A 24,765-nucleotide genomic window follows, 5' to 3' on the forward strand; every position below is an offset into this window, starting at 1 on the left:
CCGATTAAAGATGAAGATCTTGAGACTTCCTTACCTTCAGAATTACATAAGCCAATTCCACCTGTCTATAACTGTCTGTCTTATTGGTTCAGTTGCTCTGGAGAACCCTAACCAATACAAGGTCTTCATTCATTAACCCTGACCATATTTACCAACCATCTAGATAGCTCTTAATGCCAAGCAAACTCTGAACACTTAAATTTTATGAGAAAAGAATACAGATATATGAACACTTAATGTATTAAGTAAGCATATTTCTCAGCTTATACATTTATTTTATTTTTTTCTAGCAGTACTGAGGATTTGAATATAGGGCCTCACAGTTATTAGGCTAGTGCAATACTACTGAGCCACTCCTTCAGCCCTGTTTTTCACTTGTTATTTTTAGGAGCATCATACATCCTACCTTGGCATGCACCTGAGCAGCAATCTACTTACTCTAGGCTTCCTGTCACTGTTGAGATCATAAGCATTTGATCTTATATCTAGCTTCCTTCTGTGGAGACAAAGTCTCATGTATTTTCCTGCCTGGGCTGTCCTGGAAACACAGTCCTCTCAATCTCAGACTCCCATGTAGCTAACATACTAATGCACTCATGGCTTAAGAAAAGTTTTGTGAACTTTTCTAAGCTGGCCTCAAACCATGATCCTCCCATTCTCAGCCCCCCATATAGATAGACTTACAGGCATAAACCACCCATGCACAGCTCTGATGCAGTTATTGATAGCCCCTTCATCTTGAGAGTAACCCTGCACTAATAATAACATATGGCCATCAGGTCACGGGTTGTTTTGAGAGCAAAGAGGCAGATGTAGTTTGTGAGGGCACCAACTTCTCAAACTTACATGCTCTCCTCATTCTTTGAAGACATGTTTCCTGTCTTACTTTTCTTTAGTATCTTTCCATGCTACCCAACATGATCCTGGAACACGGCAGCTTCTCTCTAAAAGAGCCTCAGTGATACTGTGAGTCCACTGGAGGTCAAAGGTCAGTCCAGCGAAGCTATCTGACCTTGCCATGTGGGTTCCTATTTGTCTATCTGCTGAAAACAGCAGATCAGCACTGAGGGTTGGATAAGATGAGGCTAATTTCTTCCTTCTGGAATCTTAGCAGGCCTTGTGAACAATGTCAAACCAGGCAGAACAGATGATAGGAAATGCTTATACTTTCACCAATATGTGCAAAAGTAGAATTTTCTTCGGAAAGTACAGCCTAGTAATTTTGAATTAGAAAGGATTAACTAGTCCAGGGCAAGAGAAAATTTCTCAGAAGTTCTCCATCAAGACAATAGACATAAACGGGAAGGTCTTCCTCTAGCAGAAGGGTAAGGTGTGGGGTTTTTATTTACTCCTCATTCCCACGTCGATGCCATTTGCTCAAGGGGACCACACACAGGAGAGTCCTGGGGTCCCATCTTACTGTGATCAATGCAGAGGTGACCCAAGAAGACTCAGGAACTGGAGCCAGAGTGAAAGAGAAAATAGTCTCCCTCAAGGCTATGACAAATCTACTACTACCTGTGTGCCCTGAGACAGGCCTCGGAAATACAAGAGGAAGTGCTTCCAGGGCAACTTTCAGGCATGTGCAGCAATCCCTAAAGCTTTACTATTTTTTACCACCAAATGCAAACCCAGGATACAGGAAATCAGCAAGAGAGATGCATGTTGTACTATGGATACTTCAGCTTCACTATTAAGCTTAGCACTCACTGCCTCTGCTCACATCCAAGAAAGTCTCTCTCTCTCTTAAATTCACAGAGAAGCTAGCATTAGTTTAATCCTACCATGTGCTACAAAGTACTCACTTGGTTTTCCTATCAATCCTATGCAGAACTACATCTTAATTTTCAGATGCGGAAACAGACGCTCAGGGAAGAAGGGATTTGCCCAAAGACAAGGGACTTAAGTCTGAGCCAATCAGAGGGTGGAGCCCATGCCTTTTCCTTGAATCAATTCAGCTGTCCTAGGCAGGTGTGGTTTTCACCTTTCCTTTGTTGCCAGCTGGTTCTCTGTACTGCCATGTCCATTACGATATCTAGCTTTCTAGAGAAGTAAGGTGTCTACTCCACTGAGGCTTGAGTGATCTTCATGTCAAGTGTGGCCCTCTATTCCACAGGAAAACTACAGGGGAGAGGACACACATCTGTCCTTAATGCCTGATTATATCAGATCACTTCTGATTTATATAGCTGCCAGGAACTAGAAGAAGAAGAAAACAGAGTCTTGGAAAACAATATGCATGAACAGATGGAACAGAGTGGGATAATAGTCAGAAATTTTCAGATGAATAGTACCAGTGGTGTGTAGGTATAGGGGGCATGTGTGTGTGTTTTCAGTGTCTGTGGAAGATAGGTTCCAGGACACCTTGTGGATACCAAAATCCATTAATATTCAAGACCATTATATAATGTAACATAATATTTTCATACACATCTTCCCACGAACCTGTACTTTTTTCCTTTTATTGGGTAAATAATTCAATTATTTACCTAATCCAATGTAAATGCTATGCAAATAGTCATATAAACTGTATAGTTTAGGGAATTATAACAAGAAAATACTTGAATACTTCTTTCCTGTGTTTGGCTAACTCCGTGAGTGTGGCACCCATGTTCATAGAAGGTCAAATATATAATAGAGATAGAGACATACAGACACATAAAGAGAGATTTATTTTCAGGAATTGGCTCACATGATTATAGATGCATGGGAAGTCCAAAATCTGGTGGAAGAGGTTGGCATGGTGAAGACTCGGGAAAGAACTGCAGTTCAAGTCCAAATGCCATCAGAATGGAGATCAAGGAAGAGCTGATGTTAAACACAAGTCTGAAGGCTATCTGTTTCAGAATTTCTCTTACTCTAGGGTGGTCAGCCTTTTGTTCTACCTAGGACTTCAACTGACTGGATGAAGCCCACCTATACCATACAGGGGTAATCTGCTTTACTCAAAATCTACCCATTCCAATGGAAATCTCATCCCCAACACTCTCATGAAAAGATCTAGAATAATGTTTGATCAGAGATCTATGTTCCATGGCCCAGACAATTTGATACCTACAATGAACCACCATATCAGGGAAGGGCAACAAAAGGAGCTTCTTCTCATTATCCCCTGGGCTGGGACCCATGAGGAAGGCAGAAGGTCACGCAGCTGCTGTCCTTCCCATCATTCCTCTCGCTCCCCAGAAGCCTGCTCCTATGAAGCAGGAAAAGTGCAGACAAATGTCTCAGGATGTTCACTGAAAAAGGTCAGACATATGGTAAAGGGTAATGGAAAAATAGTTTAAATTGTATATGCCCCCTGGTAGGAGTGATCCAGGGACTGTAGTGATTCAGAAGGGATAGGCAAGAGCCAAGTGAACTAAGACCTCTAGAACAGCCTCTGTCAGGATCCCAGCACTTCAGAGATGGGAGGGACTTCCATGTTGTCACTCATCTCCTCATCCATTCCACTTCCCTTCATTCTGCCTGGTGGATCATTATGAAGTGACAGAGGAAGGCTGCACAGCTACTTCACAACACAGCCACAAACCCCAGTCTCAGCAGTGATTTGCCATTCATTGGATATTTAGCAGACATCAGAATCTACTTTTTACCAGACAGGAAACTAAACCAGGCACTGGTGGTTCACACTTATAATCCTAGCTACTCAGGAGGCTGAGATATGAGGATGATGGTTCAAAGCTAGCCCAGGCAGGCAAGTCCATGAGACTTATCTGTAATTCACCAGCAAAAAAGCCAAAAGTGGAACTATGGTTCAAATGGTAGAGTACCAGCCTTGGGCAAAAATGCTCAGGGACAGCATCTAGGCCCTGAGTTCAAGCCTAGGGATTATCAACAAAAGGAAGGAAGGGAAGGAGGGAGGGAGGGAGGGAGGGAGGGAGGAAGGGAGGGAGGAAGGAAGGGAGGAAGGAAGGAAGGAAGGAAGGAAGGAAGGAAGGAAGGAAGGAAGGAAGGAAGGAAGGAAGGAAGGAAGGAAGACTAGCACTCAAACAGGTGAGTTGTCCCCTGTAGCAAAGATACCAAGATGGAGCTGGGATGAAATCTGATTAAGTCAGATTCAGAAAACTGTATTCTGCACACCAGGCATCCTTCTAAGCCAGGGCTCTGCACACTCCTCTGGGGTGAGTGACTATCTCTGGCATTCCACCTGTTGCTACTTGTAAAGAGAACAGAAATGTCCTAACCTGTTGGAAGACAGCCAGACAGGAAGTGGTTCTGTCTGCATCTAGGACACGGAACCACGTGACATCTCAAAGAGGGGTATGAGAGGAAGACCAGATCCTTGGGAAAGTATGTCAAGAACACCACATATGCCGATAGGTGTATATGCACACATGCATACTCAGGAAAATGCTCCTTCCGGTGGCTCGGCAAAGGAGAAGGGGCCACTGGCAGCCCACTCCACCATCACCTGCTAGAGACAAGCTGTTCCACCTCTCCTTTTCACCACCCCCTCCCATACGGAGCCCTGGAACCAGTGCATGATCAGACACAAAGAAACCCAGCATCATTTCAACAGGCAAATTGCCGTGCAAAGAAAAGCCTTCCCAGGACAACAGATTTCTGTGAAGAGAACAAAAGGGTGGACAGGTGGTTTCCCCATCAAAAAACATCACCCACAACTTCCCCTCCAGATTCCAAGCTGCCTGGTCAGGCCTGGAGAAGAAAAGATATGCTGGCTTAAAATAGACTGATTTGGAAATGCAAATTTTGACTTGCTGGCATATTTGGATTCAATAAATAAAGGAACTTTCTTGGAAGAAGGTCGATGACGATGATAAATGCTACTTATTAATCCTAATAACAATGGTAGCTGAAATTCTGATGCTCCTACTATCTACCAGGACTATACTTTCCCTAAAGGGCTTCCCACAACTATCTATTTCATATTGCCATTTAATAGAGGAAGAGTGGGCTCCCAAAGGTTTATTCACTTCTTGAAGAACACCTTGTTAGTAAGTAGAGTAGCTAGGGTTTAAGATATTCTACCTGATTCCAAATCCTGTGACCCTATTTAATGTGTATGTGTGAGAGACAGACAGATAGGCAGGCAGGCAGGCAGAGACAGAGAGAAATGATGTAACAAAAAGAGTACAATTTCCTAAACAATTAAATCTTCAAGAAGGACTTCAGGATACAGACTGAATTCAAACTCCCTCCTCTCCTTTTCCACTACCAGGTCTACAGAACTGGAACTGTGCAGAGTGAGTGCTCACAGCTCCCCTGTGCTCAAAGGATAAAGGTAAGAGGACCAGACTTTCTGAGTTGCCATGTTCTCTCGTGCCCTCCCCAGGCCCCTTCACGGTGCCCACCCATTACCATCTCTACATCCCCATTAATGGCTTCCATCACATAAAATCAAATCCAAAGTCCCCCTCCAAAGAGGCTCTGCATGATCTGGCTCAGATTCTTTCCTCTCCTTTTCTATTTGAAGTGCTCCATTTGCACTGCCCTCCCCACACTCCTGCTGTGTACGCATGCTCAGGCTGTCTACCCTTGCTGTTCCCTCCACCTGGACTCCCTTTCCTAGGTAATCACGTGGCTCACTTGATGCTGGAGCTTTTCCTGCAGGGGAGCACAGATATGATGTTAGGCCAACTGCACCCACATGGATGAAGGTGATGTTTCAAGGATGGCCAAGCTGTAAGAAGGAAAGAGTCTTAGAGGAGTAAAGCTTTTGCTAGAAAATCTCTAAAGAGGGTTTCCAGGCCTCTGAGAGGAGAGGAGTGACATATGACTTGAAGAGGAGCTGATTGTACCAGCAGGAGGCTGCCACTTCTTGTAGCCTCACTGCTCAACAATATAACAGCAACTCACATGGCTAACATTCATCTATATTATGCATAGACATTCCTGCAAGTTTTCACACAAGAATCCTATAAGGATAATGTCATTATTATTGCCATAGTTAGATGAGGAAACTGAGGCACAGAGAAGTCAAGGTTAAAGCCATTACCCTATTTGCCAAGAGTCTCCAAGAAGCCTGCTCCAGAATTTACCTTTATGACTGTTACCCAACATCACAAAATTATCTGACTCCTTCCTCACAATATAAACCTTGCTAACTAATTAAAAATGTAACAAAACAAAAATAATACTAAGTGAAGTGAGCCAGACCCAAAGAAACATAGACTCTCTGGTTTTCTTCACTGGTAATAATTAGTATATGTCAAGGATAGTCCTAGCAGAGGAGTCCTAGAAGATCACAATAGCTCAATGATTATATAATGATACTAAGCAAAATGAAGTCCAAGATATGGAAACAAGTAGTTTTTCATTGTTGTTGTTATTTTTTAATGTGAAATTATTTATTTTTTCTTGCATTTTTCTTCCCTATGGTTTAGCCTCTGTTGTCACTGTATTTGATTTTGATACACTGGGTATTGTATATACATTTATCTGAATTAGGGAAGGGAAGTGGAACATCAAAATGGTGAGACAAAGGATAAAAGGCAAACCAATGCAACAATGATACTTATAAGACAATTTGTTTGAAATTAACTCTACAGCTCGGGGGGGGAAAGTGGGTTGGAGAGAAGGGAAGGTGGGAGAAAAATGAGGGAGGAGGTAACATGTTTGACAAGAAATACACTCACTACCTTGCATATGTAACTGTAACCTTCTGTACATCACCTTGACAATAAAATTAAATTTTAAAAAATGCAACAAAGCCTTTTCACCTCTATCTTCCTTTTGCATGAAACACTGAAAACAGTTAGAGAAGCAGGAAATAACTAAAGTACAGATTATCCCTAACTTTTGACTATTTGTTTTATTTTATTTGCTTTATTTTATATTGCTTTATGAAAGCAATGTACAGTCCAGTAGAAACCATGCCTCAAATTCTGAATTTGGTCTTCTCATGGCATGGTGACATGCAAGGTGATCCTGTCTTCAACACTGGGCAGTGGCAGTGAGGCAGCCTCATAATAAAGAGAGAAAAAAACTAGCGCTTTCCAGTGTACTAATGTTGTATGATAATGTGGTCACAAGAAACAGAGAGGCCACATTTTGAGAAGTTGAATTGGGAGTCTATTAGAAAGCCGGCATCCACAGGCAGACTCTTGTCTCAAAGACCTGCAGCCCCTTGAATACCCTTAACACTGTTAGAAAACTGAGCCATGCAGTAGTAAAACAAAGAAAGAACAGGAAAACAATACCAACAACACACCAGTTCAACCCCAAAGGAGAGCTGAAATGGGACACCATGGCAACCAGAGGAGAGACAGGAGACACGAGGCATGGAGAAACAGTACTTGAGTTGATCTGGTCCTTAATAGTGTCATGGTCAGGGGGCAAGGATCAGAGGAAACTCCCAAATTCAAGGCACAGAACTGAAAGTTTCAGTAACCTATCATCCAAGTCCCCACCCATCCCTGCCTCTAGGAATTCAGGCACCTCCATCACCTGGAAGGTGGGACTTTCCCTTCCTTCACCATGAAGACAAGATGACTAGTTAAACCCAATTCCCTATCCATCACATGGCCAAGATGGTGCCAGCTAGACCCACCCATTTCACTATATCATTAAACTTGGATGTCAGGTAGGTTAGTTGTATTAAATGTATTTTTTACTTCAAATATCCCAACCCATGATGAAATAACTGGATATGATCCCACTGTAAACTGAGGAACATCAGTGTTTTGGTTAACTATTCTTCCCACAGTGCCTCCTTAAAGTATTACATTCTTGTACCTCTCATCTCTACCTTTATGCTTTTAGGCATTTAAGAACACAGTCACAGGCATGGGGGAGAAGGTGTGATTGAGAATCACATCACAGAAAGAATCTTCTGGAAAACTTCTGCAAACCTATGACCACTATCCTCAGATACACTGACTTCATGGCTGCCATCACATAACTGCCATCACCATTACCTATCCCCAGGATGAACTCTCCATAAACACTATCTCAGTATGTTAAAAGCTGCCAATCCATAGCCTGAAGCTGGTATGAAACCAAGCAAAAGCCTGGGCCACACACAAGCATCCTAGCTGCAAGGGAAGCTAGGAAAACAGCATCTCTGGTATGTTTCCCTTCTATGCATGTGTAAACAGAGAGAGGTATCCTGAAGACAGAGAAAATGTGTTCATTCTCTGACAGCCCAAAAGAAAAGTAATATTCACACACAAACAAAATAATTCATGACCAAATACATTGCCCTTCACCCTTGTGCCTTATCTTAACAAGTCTGCATTGTGTAGAGTGCTAGAAGTGACTCACAATTGCATCTCTCCTTGTCCCAACATCCTTCCACAGAACATCCCACCAACAAAGCCTACCTGTGCCAATGTTCCATTCCCTATTCTTCTCTTCAAGGACAAGTAGAAAGGTCTGTGAAAAACATGGACAACTAAACATGGGTTTGTCAGTCTCTGATTCTTTCCGAATATCTTTCCTTATGGGCAATTCCAAGTGACACAGAGCCTCCAACCAAAGGGATTTCAAGCAGGAGTGACACACTGTCTGTGGAGGGGGCTCAGCAACTACTCTTCAAGAAATACCTTTGGATTAACTGATGCTACCAGTTCCTAACAACCCAATATCTTCAAGCAGAATGTACAGGCTTCCTCACACTTTACCTCTGCAAGGAACTTCATGTGACCGAAAGAGCAGGTGATATTATCTTCAGTTAATAAATGAGATGCTCTGGAAGACTTAATATACTTCCCAATGAACTAGACTTGGAAAACAAGGTGAGTTTAGATACAGTTTCCTGATTTCTTAGCTGAGTGCTCTTTGTTTTTCTGTGATCTTTAGCTACCCCTCTGCAGTTCAAGAAAAATCCCAGTGGGATCAGTGGAAAAGGGAACAAGGGAACCCAAGAGAAAAGTCTCAAATAAGCAGGAGGCAAGAGAGGCCCAGGAGAACAGAGAGATGTCTGGGAAAACATCTTATTTCCTTGGCTCTCACTTGAAGTTTTTCAAATGAATGCTAATTGTAAAGCATTTATATTTATCATGATGACTGAAGATAATTGCTTCCTTTTTGCCTCAAAAACTGCCAAAAAATAAAACCCAAAAACAAAATAGGGAATATCTAAAAAGTATAGAAGGAATGCAGCAGTTAAAGTCGGGGCAGGGGGATGGGTTCACTCTGCAAAACCAGTGTGAACCATTGTAGCCACCACAGTTAGGAAAGCCTGCTGTCTCCCAGCCCCATGATTAAAGCAACCGCAAATTAGTTTCAGCAAAGGTCTTTCCACTCAAATTGAAAAGCCCCATGTAATGGAATTTCATAGCTGCTGCTTTGGAAATTACTTCATACCTCACTTTGTTCAGAGCTGAGAGGTGACCACATGACAGGAATCCTAAGAGGCTCCAGTACTGGTGGGGTGGTGAGCCCATTCTCTCACTCAGACATCTTGATACATCCCAGGCTGCTCTCTTCCTCTCTTCCCACAGAGCACCAGAGTCATTTGGTTAGCATCTTCTCTTCCCTCCCCTCCTCACCCCCGACTCAGACTATTTACCTGCAAACAATGCTCTGGACTACAGTTGCACACTGGTGTTGCCAGCTATGAATGAATTACCCAGGTGCATGTGTTTTCAATAAAAGGCTGTCTGAAAGGCTAAGAGATTTCTGGGTTCTCAACAGATTTTCAAGAGAGAGGAGGAAACCACACCTTATGGTTTTCACTGACCACCTTATCTTCCTAGCACCATTCTAAGAGACTATGGGAATCACGTTTCTAATTTGTTGGCAGGTTGATGAGTCAGATTGCATGTCTGTGTGATCAACTAGTATTTCGGACAATTTCAAATGATTCATTTGTTTGTTTGTGGGAGAAAAAGTGCACTAGCACTTAACATGCTAGGCTTTGGGATACAACATAGAACAAGACTGTCACTTGTATTCTCATGGTAGTTTCAGTGAAACCATGGAGACAGAGGGCAATCAGATGATGCAAGGAATGCAAAATCCTAATTCTAACTTTGCCTCGTGGAAGGTCCTAACAGTGTCCAGGAAATGATCATGTTTCTGCAAATATCCCTAAGAGTGTGACCTTTGAGCTAAGAACTAAGAGGTACTGAAGAGAGAAGGGAGAGCAGTAAAGGCAGAGAGTCCAGCATGGGCAAAGCCCTGGAGGGCCAGAGCCATGGGTAGCTCAGTGAGCTAGGATGCAATAAGAGCCAGTACCTGCAGGGCAACCAGGACAGGACAAGGAGCTTTGTCTTTATCTGTAATACTCATGACATGCTGTGGAAAAGTGGTAATGGGGAAGAGGGTGGAGAGGTGGAAAATACCTTCAGCGACAACAAGGAGGTCAAAGTGGACAGCTGGGAACATCAAATCTTTGTCCAAAGCCAGCAGGGAAAACAGAAGTAGAAAGACTTGGCCTAGAAGTTATCTAACTCATCCAGAATCACAAGACTGACCACACAGTCAAGTTGGAAATTCAAAGAACTAGTTTCTTCCCCCACAACAACCTTTTTCTCCTACAACATTGCTGTCCCAGCAGTTTTTAAGGTAACACAGGCCTTTGCCTCTCTGGCAAATGACTCAGAGACACGGCTAATGCACTGACAATAATCAGCATTAGGTACCAAGTCAAGTATGAGGATCATCAACACCTACCCAGTGGACTCCCCGCCCTATCCCTAACATCTCCTCTAGCTATATCTCTCTACCTATGAGACAAGTTTAAGTATGTACTCGTAAAAACAACAGTAGTAATAGTATTAGTACTAAAAAAAAGCCTCCAGATGCTACCTATGTGCTATACGCTGGTGATACTAAAGAGAACTGGTCTTCTGTCTGAATCTTTGCAGGGACAAGACTTACCTTTCATGATGAGTCATGCACTTATAGTACACTGAGTTCATTCTTTTAAGTAATTTGATATTTGCTAATTATTTAGTACCTAAGATCAGGTTAGTAAATTTTTAAACTGCTATCAAAAATGTGTGAGTGTGTGTGTGTGTGTGTGTGTGTGTGTGTGTGCTGGTGTGTGTGCTGGTGTATATGCTGGTACTGGGGCTTGAACTCAGGACTTTGTGTTCTCACTTGGCTCTTTTGTTCTACCACTTGAGCCACAGCTCCACATTCAGTTTTTTGCTGATTCACTGGGGCTAAGAACCATCAAAAGGAAAAAAAAAAAAAAGAAGGGCTCTTCTGCTTGGGCTGGCTTCAAGCTGTGATCTAACTTACATCTCAGACTCCTGAATAGTTAGAATAATAAGAAAGAGCCATTAGCACCTGGATTCAATATGTTTTCTGTTGTGATCAAGATACTGTCCACTTAAGATGCTGCCCTTTCTCCACCGTCCAATGGACCACAAGGGACTCACATGCCTGTCAGTAAGGGGAGGGGCCAATTCTCAGATTCTTCTATGTCCTTGGTTTGTCCTTAGATCAGATCTTGTTATAGGTTCAACACATGCCATATCCTTATTCTCCCAGTAGCACGACTAGAGTACATTCCCAGTCACTTTTTTCACTTCATGGGACTTCTCAGAGCAGAGTGTGGCATTAGTGCCACATCTGTGATTGTGCATCATGCCCCTCCCCCTGCCCTCCCCCCAAAAAACAAACCAAATTCTTGCAGAATTCTCCTTGCTCTCTCCCACCTTCTGGATGAATGGAGAAGATTCCATTGACCAGAGCAGTAGTTCTTAAGTAGAGACAATCATGCTCCCCTTTTTCCAGAACCAACAATGTCTAGAGATTCTTTTGGTTGTCCTAACTGGGAAGGTATGCCACTGGCATCTACTGGTTAGAGGCCAAGGGTGTGGTCAAACATCTTACATGCATACTCTCCTCCCAAAGAATTCTTCAGTTCCCCAAATGTTGACAGTGTTGCTAATGGGAAATCTAACCTACAGGGAGCAGAACTATAAGTGAGCTCTTGAATGATGGTGTAGAGCAGAGTACACACACAGGTGTGCATATACTAGCCTTCACCAACTAGAGATTTGAACAAGAAGCTAAATTTTTACTGCATTAAGTCACTGAGATTTGAAGGTAATTCATTATAGCAGCTAGCACTGGTTACTTTAACAAAGACAAACTAATGGAGCTTAGCTTTTCTCCAGAGGACCACTATACCCTAGCAACAGAGCCATATCAGTTGACAGATTCTGTAAAGATGTCTGGAATAAAGAAATGAAGGGTAATGGATGTTTGGTCCTTACCCTGTAAATCATGAGGCTCCCAGGACAATGAGACAATAAATAATGCAGTGGCTAATGCAGATATGGCTGTGGGTGACTCATGCCTGCAACCTCAAACACGCAGGAGGCAGAGGTAGGAGGATCAAGATTAGAGGTCAGCCAAGCAATAGCATGAGACCTTATTTGAAAAATAACTAAAAGCAAAAAGGCTGATGGCATGGCTCAAGCTTCATGAGAGAACCTACTTAGTTAGAATGAGACCCTGTATTCAAACCCAGTCCTGCACCCCTCCCCCCAAAAAAGAATGTAACAGGTGCGATATAGCTCTTGCCCACATAAAGAACAGCGATGGCACCTCTGGGGAGAATCTTTTAACAACTCATCCTAAAATCACAGCAGGCACCCAACACTTGTCTAGGAAAGACAGAAGATCAACCTAACATAGAGCCAGTGCTGACCTCTCTAATTTTCCCCTTTCCTGCTCATGTATGTGTGTGTGTGTGCGTGTGTGTGTGAGAGAGAGAGACAGACAGACAGACAGAGAGACAAAGAGAGAGAGGGACTAGCTGACAATAATCAGCAAGGTCCTTTTAGTGTATGGTCTGGTCTTGCTGTGACTAATCAGATGATTGGTTGTGTATATCCTCTTTATGGTTGTTCATTATATCACCGTAACATAAAGTAATTTAATTTCAGTGGGATAATTAGGGTATCTCTAATCTAACTGATAGTCTGAACGAAATGAGGTTCTCCAAGGGAGATTTGTGTATCAGGAGACTGGTGACCTCCGGCCCCAATTTTCACACAATGTATTAATCTGACAGCCTGACTTCCCAGGCATACTGTATCCGTATATTTCTCTGCCTGTGGGTTTCAGAACACATTCACCAATGGGATTACTTTATTTATAATGAGATTTCTTTGGTCTCAAGGAGATAGATCTTAATATTTTAACAAAGGCCTTAGAACTGACAGAATACCCAGATGTAAATTCAAGCCCCAAAGCACAAGAGCATGCCTAAAGAAGTGTGGCTCTGTCCAGGGTGTCAGAGAAGCTGTTCATCAGGAGAAATAAAGACAAGAGTCTTGTAAGATGCCAGTCTGCTTGGGGCAGCTCAAGGCCACCCAGCAAGAAAACCATAGCCTCATCAAAAGCCACAGCAATGACACCTGGCTCCTACAGCTCCGGTGCAGAGGTTGCAAAAAGAATCTCCTCCTTAAGTCTAGGATGAGGGGTAGAAAAGCAGGGCCTGAAAAGAAGTAGAGGAGGCTGGTGGGCTCGGGGGCAGCATTCTAAGCAAACAGGGCGCATAGCACCTACAGACTGCTCCCCAATTTCCCAACCATCCCCCAGTGGCAGACCAAGCTCACTTCTGTCCCCCACACTGGCCCCAAAGCTCAATAATAGTCATTTTTTTCTTTATTTAAAGATGTCTTAAATATGTTAAAATGAAATTTATTTAATTCTTTTTTTTATTACAAGGTGTTGTGCAAAAGGGGTGCAGTTACATAATAGGGTAGTAAGTACATTTCTTGTGATATCTTACACCCTCGTTTTTCTTTCCCTTCCCTAGATCAGGTAGGCATATATACAATATCCAGTGTACCAAAATCATATGTAGTAGCCACGTGGCAACCTAATAGTCATTCTTTATGCTTGTCATTGGAGGCAGGATACTGACTCATGGGAACCTGCCACTGGCAACTTTTCCTATTATTCATTCATTCACTCATTCATTCATTCACTATCCATGTATGCCAGGTACAGGTCAGGCCTCAAACAGATCATGCCTATCTTGGCTGCTTACATTCTTCCATTGTTATTACCCACTTTGCAGGAAATCAGGATTAAGGTCCTCACTACAGGCCTACGTTGAGGTGTTCATATTAGAATGACATGTTATTACAAGATGAAACATCTATAAGATGCACAAGAAGGATGCATATGAACTTACCATTAAATGATTCAAGTAGTAGAGCTCCTGCCTAGCAAGCATGAGTTCAAACCCCAGTACCATAAAAAAACCCTTATGATGAAGTAACTAGAACCCTGAGTCAAGTTATAAAAATATAAAATCATGCATTAAGAGGAGTAAGTACCAATAACTAAAATGGTTAGAACTCGGCCATATGTACTCATTTATATGTTGTATTGCTTTCCCATTTGAGACCAAGTCCTATGGCCCACTAAGCTAAAAAATACTATTGAGTCTCTGGCTGAAAAAGAGCTTGTGAACCCCCAAATTCTAGGACAAGCCAGGCTGCTGAAGGACAGGTCACTTACTATTGCAGGGGCCTTTGGGTAAGGATAAGCGATGGGGAAAGGAAAGATTGATTACCTCCACCTGTGGGGAGGGAAGGGTTGGCTTGGAGATGGAGATGATTCCTGGATAGCTTTGCCAGAAGGTGCTAGGGCAGCACATGCAAAGCAAGGTGCTGTGACCTACACAAGTCACCTGGAGATGTTCGGCCTGTCATCCCTAGGCTTTCATACACATCTGTATGGTTTTCAGAGAACTATAAGCCACTCAACTGCCTTGCACTGAAATACATTTTAAGATCCCAAGGGGCTCCTGGCTCACTGCCACAAACATGGGTTAGCACTACATTGTACATGAATCTACAGTCAAATCAGTAACAAGCTACCTTCTTTCCAAAAAGCCAGAGTATGGTGACATTTGAAATGATGGGGAGAGATCTAAAGAGCTTTCTGATTGGCCTGTGTCAAGCAGTCCCATTTTTCCTTCCCTTGCATCTAAGTAGAAGCAATTGCTTGAAGCCAAACCTGTTCACAAGGCTAGCTCCCTGAACTCCTAAGCAAGCAGGCCCTTCTCAAGCCTTGGATTTGGAGCTTGGTATCAAGTGCAGCAAGCTGGTGCCTATCAAAGTACCTGCTGGTCCTCCAGGGCAGCGTTCTTATTTTGTGCAGGATATTACTAAGTATTACTTTAGAGCATGGTGTTTGAGCTGCAGAACCAAGTATCACGTATTGTTCCCTTCTGGTGCTCTCTTAGGGGTGACTTTGATCAAGACACATTGTAATTATAAGCTGATTTGAGTCCTCTTTGTACAACTGCTTAAAGATAGAGGGGAAGGAAGGAAGGAAGGAAGGAAGGAAGGAAGGAAGGAAGGAAGGAAGGAAGGAAGGAAGGAAGGAAGGAAGGAAGGAAGGAAGGAAGGAAGGAAGCAAGGAAGGAAGGATAGGAGGAAGAAAAGGGAGGGAGGGAGGGAGGGAGGGAGGGAGGGAGGGAGGGAGCGAGGGAAGGAGGGAAGGAGGGAGGAGGGACTACTCCAGGAGGTAGGGAAGAGAATCAAGTAACTGACTTGGGGATTTTATTATTAGTCCATTATAGGAGGAAGAAATTTTATTCCACGCCAGGATGTGAAAGTGATTTGGGAGTTGGGTTTGCTCTCACAACTCCTCTTAACTCACAACCCTTCCAACTCAGAGCCTCACACACACACACACACACACACACAAATACTTTTAATTCCCTTTTGAGGGTGGCATCCTCAACAACCCAGTGACCCTACCTCTTAAAGGTTCCATCACCTCTACACCCCCACACCGAGGACCAAAACACAAACCTCTGGAAGACAAACATCTCCAAATCACAGCATTTATAACATAATCCCTGTGATGAGGGAAAAATAAGATGCCCCCAGTGAGAGATAAATGGCAGGTAAACACAAGACCAATAACAAGAATAGGAACAGATAATAGGAAATCCTTCTTGGTGCTTCTTTCCATAATGCTCTGGGTTCCTGCCCAAATGCTTCCAACCTTCAACAAAGAAGTGTCCATCCCTCAACCAATCAGACCAAGGATATGCCCTAGAGGAGGAGAGATATAGGAAACCCTGAATCAAGCCAGCCTGACCTCAAGCTTCAGGTCCCCTCCTTACATTCTTATTTTCACTTAAAATAAACTTGTCCTGTCTGCCTCAAACATTCCTTTTAATTCTTTAATTGGCAAAGAAAACAAACCCAAGCCACCATAGGCAGTATCAGTTCTTTGTTTACTCTGTATCAGGTACATACTATGAAGACTTTTCTTTTGGGGGGGGGGGCTGGTCCTGGGGGTTTGAACTTAGGGCCTGCACGCTGTTCCTGAAATTGTTTGCTCAAAGCTAGCACTTTACTGCTTGAGCCATAGCTCCACTTCTGGCCTTTTTGTGATTATAGGCATGAGCCACCAGCGCCAAGAAGGAAGATGTTCTTTAAATAAGGAGGAAATTGAGGCAGAGAAAGGATAGGTGTGTTGGGTCATAGAACTAACGAGTGATAGAGCAGGGACCAGAAAATACATGTGACTGATCCAGTTCATTCTGTAACTGCTTAGTGGTACTGTTCCTTACAGGAAAAATAAAGCAAGCTTGCATTTATTTATTTGCTTTTAAAATATAGACCCAATCCAACAAAAAAAAATGATAAACAGACCCTAATGAAGTCAATAACAAGGTACATAATCCTCCTTCTGAAAGGTCCACATCCCTAATTGTTAGAAAAGACACCTTTAGAACTTTCTCGGGTTCCACTTCAGCATTGTGACAGTCCTACCTTGGGCTCCTTACCCTATGTAATGAGGTCCAAAGGGTGGTGGGGGGAGATTCCCCATCACTCCCAAGAGTCCACCACTCAGAGACAGTCTCAAGCAAAAAGATGATAAAAAGATGGATTCATTGGGAAAGTGAACTGACCGGCCAGGGTCACAGCCCAGACTCGGGAGCTGAAACTGAGAGGTTAAAAAGCAGGCTGGCGGGCCAGGGCCTCAGCCCAGACCTGGGGGCTGGGACCGCAAGCCCAGGCCACGCTCCGGTCCGGTTATAAAGGCAAATACCACATGGTCAAGCCTGCCACAGGCAGGTGGCCAATGGAGTTAAAACCTGTCACAAAGTATCTGTTTGAACCAACCTATCATTCTAGTTAGAATAGTCGGGGGGGGGGGGGTGGTGGTAAGGCTGCTCCTTGATGGGAGGGCACAGGTTTAACTCAACTCAGGTGATCAAGCAGTTTACACAACCTTATCACAGCAAAAGGAACTTCCCTGGATCTTCCCTGGGCAGGGCGGGGTCAGCTTCTGCTCTCTCTAACTACCCTCAACACCCTATAGCCTCCATCCTATCTAATAATAAAGTACCCACAAAGGATATATTTAACTATAATGCAGACAATATATTTAACTATCATGCTTAACATCTACCATAGTAAATAGGTTTTAGAACTTAATTGAAAATCCTAAGACTGAAACCAGGCAACAGTGACTCATGCCTATAGTCCTAGCTACTCAAGAGGCTAAGATCAAAGATTTAAGGTTCAAAGTCGGTCTAAGCAGACAAATTCATTACCCTCTTAATCTCTAATTAAACAGCAAAAAGCTGAAAATGGAGGTGTAGTTCAAGTGGTAGAGTGCTAGCCATGAGCGAAATAGTCGAGCCAAGCATCCCAGGCCCTGAATTCAAGCTCCAGTTTTAACATACATTTAAAAAAATCCTGACTGAAGTGACACAGTTATTGAAGAGAGCAAGTCTGAATTGGAACAGAGGTACTTCTGCTATTAGCCAGAGTTCTTCAGCCTATTCTCCCACCTCTTCCCAATCTCCTCCTCACCCATATCTTCTTCCTCCTCTTCCTTCTCCTCTCCACTTAGCTCTAAACCCCCTCCCTCTTACAAATAAGTTTCCTGCTTCCTGTCCTCCAGAGGACTAACTTCCTACTGCTTGGTTGAAGAAGATGGGAATTCTTTTCTACTATCTCCAACCTTGCTAGTCATTTCAGCCATTTGCAGCAATTCGGTCCTCTCCTAAGGCTCTGACTTCACTTTAGTGGTGTTCACTTCCCTTGTCCCTGCCCTCTCCCACCTATAGACTTTCTCTAAGTGCTCTAGAGTCCTGCTATTTACATGACAGGGACTGCTGGTGCCAACCATCCTCTGATGGGGATGCGGCTTTAGGAAGCTCAAGTATGGGAGCACACTAAAAGCTTAACAGACATCTAAGGAAATTGGCTTTAATGATTATTTGAGAACAAACTGGTTACCACTTCAATAGCTGACACACACAATACAGATATATAATACCAAAGGATATTCCAAAAAGAGTTTATTCTCCTTAGGAGTGCCAAGATTCCCCTGTCAATATTATGTATGCTGTGTTGATTTGGTACTTTTTGTTTTGAGTTTTTGTTTTTATTTTTTGCATTTCTAGAGGTCAGTGGTGAACTATATTCTTAAACAAATAATATGAAAAATAAACTTCAGTCTCCAAAGGAAAGAAGTTAAACATAATTTGCAAAACAAACTGATAATGTTAAGTTGTGAACATCAACAGCCCCATTTTAATTGTTTCAGATTTGATTATCAAGGCTTAAATGCACATGGAGAAGAGCAATCTTTTCTTTTTTGTTGGTTGTGGACCTAGAAATCAGGGTCTGGCTGCTGTCCCTGAGCCTCTTTGTGCTCAAGGCTATCACTCTTCCACTTAAGCCACAGCACCACTACTGGTTTTTGAGTGGTTAATTGGAGATAAGAGTCTCTCAGGGACTTTTCTGCCTGAGCTGGCTTCGAACTACAATACTCAGATCTCAGCCTCCAGAGTAGCTAGGATTACAGGCATGAGCCATCAGCACCAGGCTTCTGAATTTTTTTTTTTTAAGGATGACAAAAGTTCCAAGTGACTGTGGATTTTTATCAGGTACCATGCTGAGTTCACATACTCTCACTCCTTGCAAAAGCCCTCAGAAGTAGAATCCAGCATGACTGCTGCCTCCCAGCTCCAAATGAGGCAACTGGGTCTCACATTAAGAATATTGTCCCTTCTCCCCAACATGGCTGGAGAAAGCAGGTGTCACCTGAGAAGTTTATCCAATGGGCTGCACCCTTAACCAGCACACCACCTGTCTCCCCTCTCTGGCCAGTCCCTAGTTCCCGCCTGGCACATGTCTCCTCCACAGTTTGGCCCTGAATACACTTCAGGATAACTTCCTCCGTTGTGATAAGCAGGGCCCACGATCTCTGACAGCTGTTCCCCGCTCTTCATCATCATCTGAAACAATCAGTAAGCATTAGAGAGTACTTTTCCCTTTACAAAGGTGATAATTAGATAACAAGCTGAGATTAAAGTAATTACAGTTAGACAGCTGGCGAGGCAGCAGTCATGTTGAAATATTGTTGGTACTTCAGCATCTGGTTCTAATAACAGCATAGGCTAAAGGATTTTACATTAATTACAGAACATAATTTAATATAAACATATTTAATTACAATTGATGAGCGATAAACTGTTCAAGAATGACTTAACCCCTTCCGCATGTCAAACTGATAGGGAACTTTGGGCAGGCTGCAAGCCTGTTCTGCGGTCTTCCTCACCCTCTCCTCATGCCCTCCACAAATCCCTGGTCCCCTGGAGAAGCCCCTCCTCCCACCTCAAAGAAGAAATGTTCCAGGCAAAGACATGGCTAGTTTTCCCAAGTGTTGGCACATGTACACTGCATCCTTGGAAAGCAAGGAGAAAAGGAGTCTGCAGAACATCCCAGGCTGAAATGTAAATGCGCCCTGTTAGCTGACAAGTTGCTCTCCTGCTATTGCTGAGCAACATGAGGTGGCATCCTCAATCCCTGCCCCCAACTTGTTCTTCCCTATGTCCTCACTTCTCTAGGGGGTGCTGATTTTGCGTCTGATAGGTCATGCATAACCAACTAAACAGATCTCTTTGAAAAGTATTAAAGGTAAATCTGTTTTCAATACAAAATCCTAATTAGAAAGTCCCTACAACAACAGTCAGGGTATTTTCACAATCTGATAGTCAATCAGTAATACCAGAAGTTGTACCAAAGACAAGATGGTAGTCTGGCAGAAATTCTCCTATACAAGATGCTAATCCCAGTCAAAACTGGCAGAGCTTGGCTGAAGCAAGTTGTAATACAAAGGATCACAAAGCCACAATTTCCACTAGTTTAAGGACTCCACTATCTCTAGTGTTTGGTCCTCATGACCAGAAGGCATTCAAAGGCCACAGAAGGCAAACATCACTCAGTCTCAAGTGTATTGAGGTGACTTAAGGGAAAAACTGAAGAAAATCCAGAGCTGAGCCTTCCTAAGGAAACAATGTATATCCCTGAGTGAGTTGGAAATTTTATTGTCAAATTCCCTATCGTCAAATGACAAGAAATCATACATCGGGGCTGGGGATATGGCCTAGTGGCAAGAGTGCCTGCCTCGGATACAGAGGCCCTGGGTTCGATTCCCCAGCACCACATATACAGAAAACGGCCAGAAGCGGCGCTGTGGCTCAAGTGGCAGAGTGCTAGCCTTGAGCGGGAAGAAGCCAGGGACAGTGCTCAGGCCCGGAGTCCAAGGCCCAGGACTGGCCAAAAAAAAAAAAGAAAGAAAGAAATCATACATCGCACCAGACTGTTACTACTTTTTGTTGTGGACTTTAAAACGTACAATATGCATTGTCTTAAAACTAAAAATGAATGCTGAGGGAAAAAAAAAGACAGTTGATTGCTCATAAGCAAGCCTTACTTGCTTCTAAAGGGATGAGTGACAAATGTGCAGGTGTGAATATACAGGGCCCACAGCACACAAGAGAACAAGAGAACACTGCTCTACATAGGCCCCATTTGGGAAAAGGAAGAATGTATGCTTCCTACCCTAGCAAGTCTCCATGGTGAGTGAACTTTGAGTCACTTTCTGTGGATCAAGCACTCATTTGGAAGTGAGAAACAGGGATAGAAAGTAACCAATATAACATTTGTTATTTAATATAAATACATAAATATTTAATGTAATTAAAAATCATTTAAATTAAAAACTTGTGTATCAAAGGAGACTAAGAAAATGAAAAGCGAGCACATAGGATAGGAGAAAACATTATAAAACTATGTAATAGGGATCTAGTATCCAGAATATTTAAGGAACTTTTCAATTCTGCAATTAAAAATAATCCAATTAAAAAGGAAGCAAAGGGCTTGAAGACACATTTTCCCAGGGCCCAGGAATTGATAAGCACATGAAAAGATGCTTTCAATATTGACCATCAAGAAAATGTTCATCAAAACTGAAATGTAATATCAAGACACATACAATAGGCTGGCTACATTTAAAAAAGATATAATAAGAAGTGTTGTTAAAAATGTGGAGAAACTGGGGGTTGGAGGCATGGCTTAGTTGGTAGTGTGCTAGCTAATGAGTGAAAACAGCAGGTATCAAGTTCAAGTCCCTGTCTTAGACCAAAAAAAAAAGAAGAGGGAGGAAGGAAGGAAGGGAGGGAGGGAGGGAGGGGGAGGGAAAGAAGGAGGGGGGGAAGGAAGGAAGGAAGGAACGAAGGAAGGAAGGAAGGAAGGAAGGAAGGAAGGAAGGAAGGAAGGAAAGAAGGAAGACACGCATTCTCTGAAAACGAATGCTGAGAAAAAGGAGAGTTTATTGCTCATAAGCAACCATTATTTGCTTCTAAGGGGATGAATGACAGGCATACAGAGGGTGACATCAGTGTAAATATAAATAGAACAGCACTGTGGAAAAATTGTTACACAGAGTTTCCTTATTACTCAGGAATTCCATTTTAAATGCACATCCAAAAGAACAGGAAAAATGTTCACACAAAACTTGTACATAAAATGCTCACTGTGTTATCTCTCATAACCCCCAAGAAGTACAAACCAGCCAAGTGTCTACTACTTGGTGAATAAACAAAATATTGCATGTGATAGTACTCAGTCCTATAAAGGAACAAAGTACTGGTACAGGCTAAAACACAGGTGAACCCTGTGTGCAAGATGAACGAAAGCAGATGCCAAAGACTGTATGTTGTATGATTCCATTTGTATGAAAAGAACCAAACAGACAAATCCATAGAGACAGAAAGTAGATTAGTCATCACCAGAGAATGGGAAGAGAAGGAGCTTGAGAGTGATTGCTAACAGGTATGGGCCTTGGTTGAGGTGGGGTTGGAAATCCGGAATTCCATTGTTCTGATGGTTGTACAATATAAATACATTTAAAAATTTTAATGTTTAAAGTATTGTATTTATGCTATGTAAAGATTATCTCCATTTTTAAGAGTTATCAATCTAGGTAATGGGGGTTTAATCCCACTAGGGAATCCTGAGAGTCTATGTAAACAAGCACCTCAGAATTACATCACCCAAGAGGAGAGAATGTTGGGAGTATTTATACCCCAACTCCCATCAGCCAGTAGATGAAGGCTTCTTTGTGGAACACATTAATTCTTCAGCACTTCTGATCTGTCAGTACCAAGGCTTTTGGGGGACTAAATAAAGCCCTTAGATAAAGAGATGGCCAGCGTGTCCCCAAAAGATTAAGCCAGAAGGTTCTGGCAGTTCATTGACAAACTGCTACTTTCTCATAGAAAGACTCAAAAAGAAACTGAGTCAAATACTTCACAGTGCTAGACACAGAGAAAGTTCTTGATAACGATGAGCTATTTGTACAAAAAACTCCTGAGGTTTAACAATTTGATCAAAACTGCACAAAGAATTCATGGCAGAACTGGAATGCATAAATCACTCTCTGAGGGACCCAATCTTTCAGTCAGACAATTAGATTAACCAAATACATGCTAACCAGTCTTGCAAACACACCAATCAGATGGCAACAGTGTCATCACAGTGTTCAGAAGATATAATAAACATCTTTACATGTTTGCCTCACTCTCCTCCCCTTTATGGGTCCTCTGTGAGGAGAAGCAGCTGTTTTCCTCACACACAAAAAAAGCCTTGAGGGTTCATGTTAATATCTGCTCCAGTGACCCAGCATCTGAACACGGTGTGGTTTATTTGAGATTCAAAGCTTTGTACATTTACTGACAACTTAGTGAAAAAAAAAAAAACACACCAAGATGAACACCTGAGACACTGCAAGAGAGAAAAGGAAACATGTTTCTCACTCGTGCCTGGGTCCTTCTGTTCTCGCATGGAAAAAGGTAGCATTCAATCCCCTCAACAAAAGAGGTGTGCTAACCAAAGAACAGGATACACCATTCAAATTCCTAACCAAGGGCATGGGAGCCTGTCAGGGAAAGCTCTGGGCTGCAGAGCCCAGGAGGCCTACCTGATCAGGTAGTGGTTGATAACAGTGTCAAAGTAGCTGTAGTACACGGCATTGTTCACATGGCCATACTGGTCATTGTCCTGCCATCTTGTCTGGATGGGCAAGAAGTACCCATAGGCCTCACGATGACGATGAAGAGCCTCGTCTTTTGGGTTCTTTGATGATGTAGCCAAGGAACGAGCATACCCAGGAAGCAGCCTCACAACCCAAGAGGACATAGCCTTAGGGGTACCTTCAAGAAAAAGCAAGCACAAATCAGAATGCTTTTCGGAGAATTATGCTTGATTTAAGAATTGCATTAACTTTATCCAACTGTTTCAACAAGGTATTAAGGATTTTGTGTCCCTAGAAAATACATTTCTATTATCCAAGTCCTTATCATAAACTGTATGTATGTTTTTAAAGGATTCTACTAAAACAATGCTTGGTACACACTGCCAGAAATTAGTGAAGGGCCTCAAACTTGCACTCTACCATTTGAGATACACCCCTTGTCCTTTTGCTTTTTTAGTTTGTTTTTCAGGTATGTTTCACTAACTTTCCCATGGCTGTCTTTGAGTAGCTGGAATTACAGGTATGCACAATCTCACCATTACCAGAGGGAATGTAAAGTACGGTTTAACAATCTTTTATTCCATAAAGTAATATCAGTGATATGAAACCCGATGAAATTTATAAAATTTCTAAGTGTATAAAAAGTAGAGTTGAGAGTACTAATACAAAAAGTTTGATCTGGGTGCTGGTGGCTCACCAGGATTGCAGATTAAAGTCAACCCAGGCAGGAGAGTCCATGAGACTCTTACCTCTTACCAATTAACCACGAGAAAACTCGAAGTGGTGCCTTGAGTAAAATAGCTCAGGAATGGTGCCCAGGCTCTTCAAGCCTCACAACCAACAACAACAACAAAAATACATAAAGTGCTTGCCAGAAAACATTATCAGCAGTATATTATTAGTATTATCAGTATAGCTTTTTAAAAAGTGGATTTTAACTATATCATAAACTATAGAAAAATTAAATATGCATATACGAAAGGAAGAAAATCCAGCAACCCAATCACAATACCTTCTGTTAACACTCCCACATTCATTATTCTAGGTGTATGACTCTGTGTGTGTGTTGTGTGTGTGTGTGTGTGTGTGTGTGTGTTAGTAATGGGACTTGAACTCAGGACCTTTACTCTCACTTGGGTTTTTGCTGCTCACATCTGTCATTTTTCCACTTGCAACATCTCCAGTTTTGGCTTTTTGCTGGTTAACTGGATATAAAATCTAAAAATTTTGTCTGTCAGGACTGTTTTCAAACTTTATTGCCCAGATTTTGGCCACTTGAGTATCTGGAACTATAGGCATGAGCCACTGGCACCTGGCTCACTATTCTTGCTTACATATCTGGAAATACATTTTAAGTGGGATCCTACTGTATAGGGGTATCTTACATTCTTTTTCACTTAACAATAGATTACCAATATATAATATTCTACTATATCTTTCTTAACATTCAATTCCATTATATCTCATGTATCAGAAATTAGCAAATCCCCCATTGTGGCATGTTTAGGATTTTCATTCCAATTC

At 42.4% G+C, this 24,765-nt stretch overlaps 1 protein-coding gene across 1 annotated transcript in view; it reads right to left on the reverse strand.

Moving 5' to 3' along the window:
- The window catches only part of LOC125361301, a 95,974-nt gene extending 72,558 nt beyond the window's left edge, over positions 1-23,416 (reverse strand). The window contains exon 1 of the mRNA XM_048359659.1: positions 23,188-23,416. Coding sequence (XP_048215616.1) covers positions 23,188-23,405 — 218 coding nt within the window. The 5' untranslated portion in view covers positions 23,406-23,416. The remainder of the gene's footprint in view (positions 1-23,187) is intronic.
- Positions 23,417-24,765: the final 1,349 nt, after the last annotated feature.

This window comes from Perognathus longimembris, chromosome 13 (genome assembly GCF_023159225.1).
Source record: "Perognathus longimembris pacificus isolate PPM17 chromosome 13, ASM2315922v1, whole genome shotgun sequence".
NCBI classification, from domain to species: domain Eukaryota; kingdom Metazoa; phylum Chordata; class Mammalia; order Rodentia; family Heteromyidae; genus Perognathus; species Perognathus longimembris.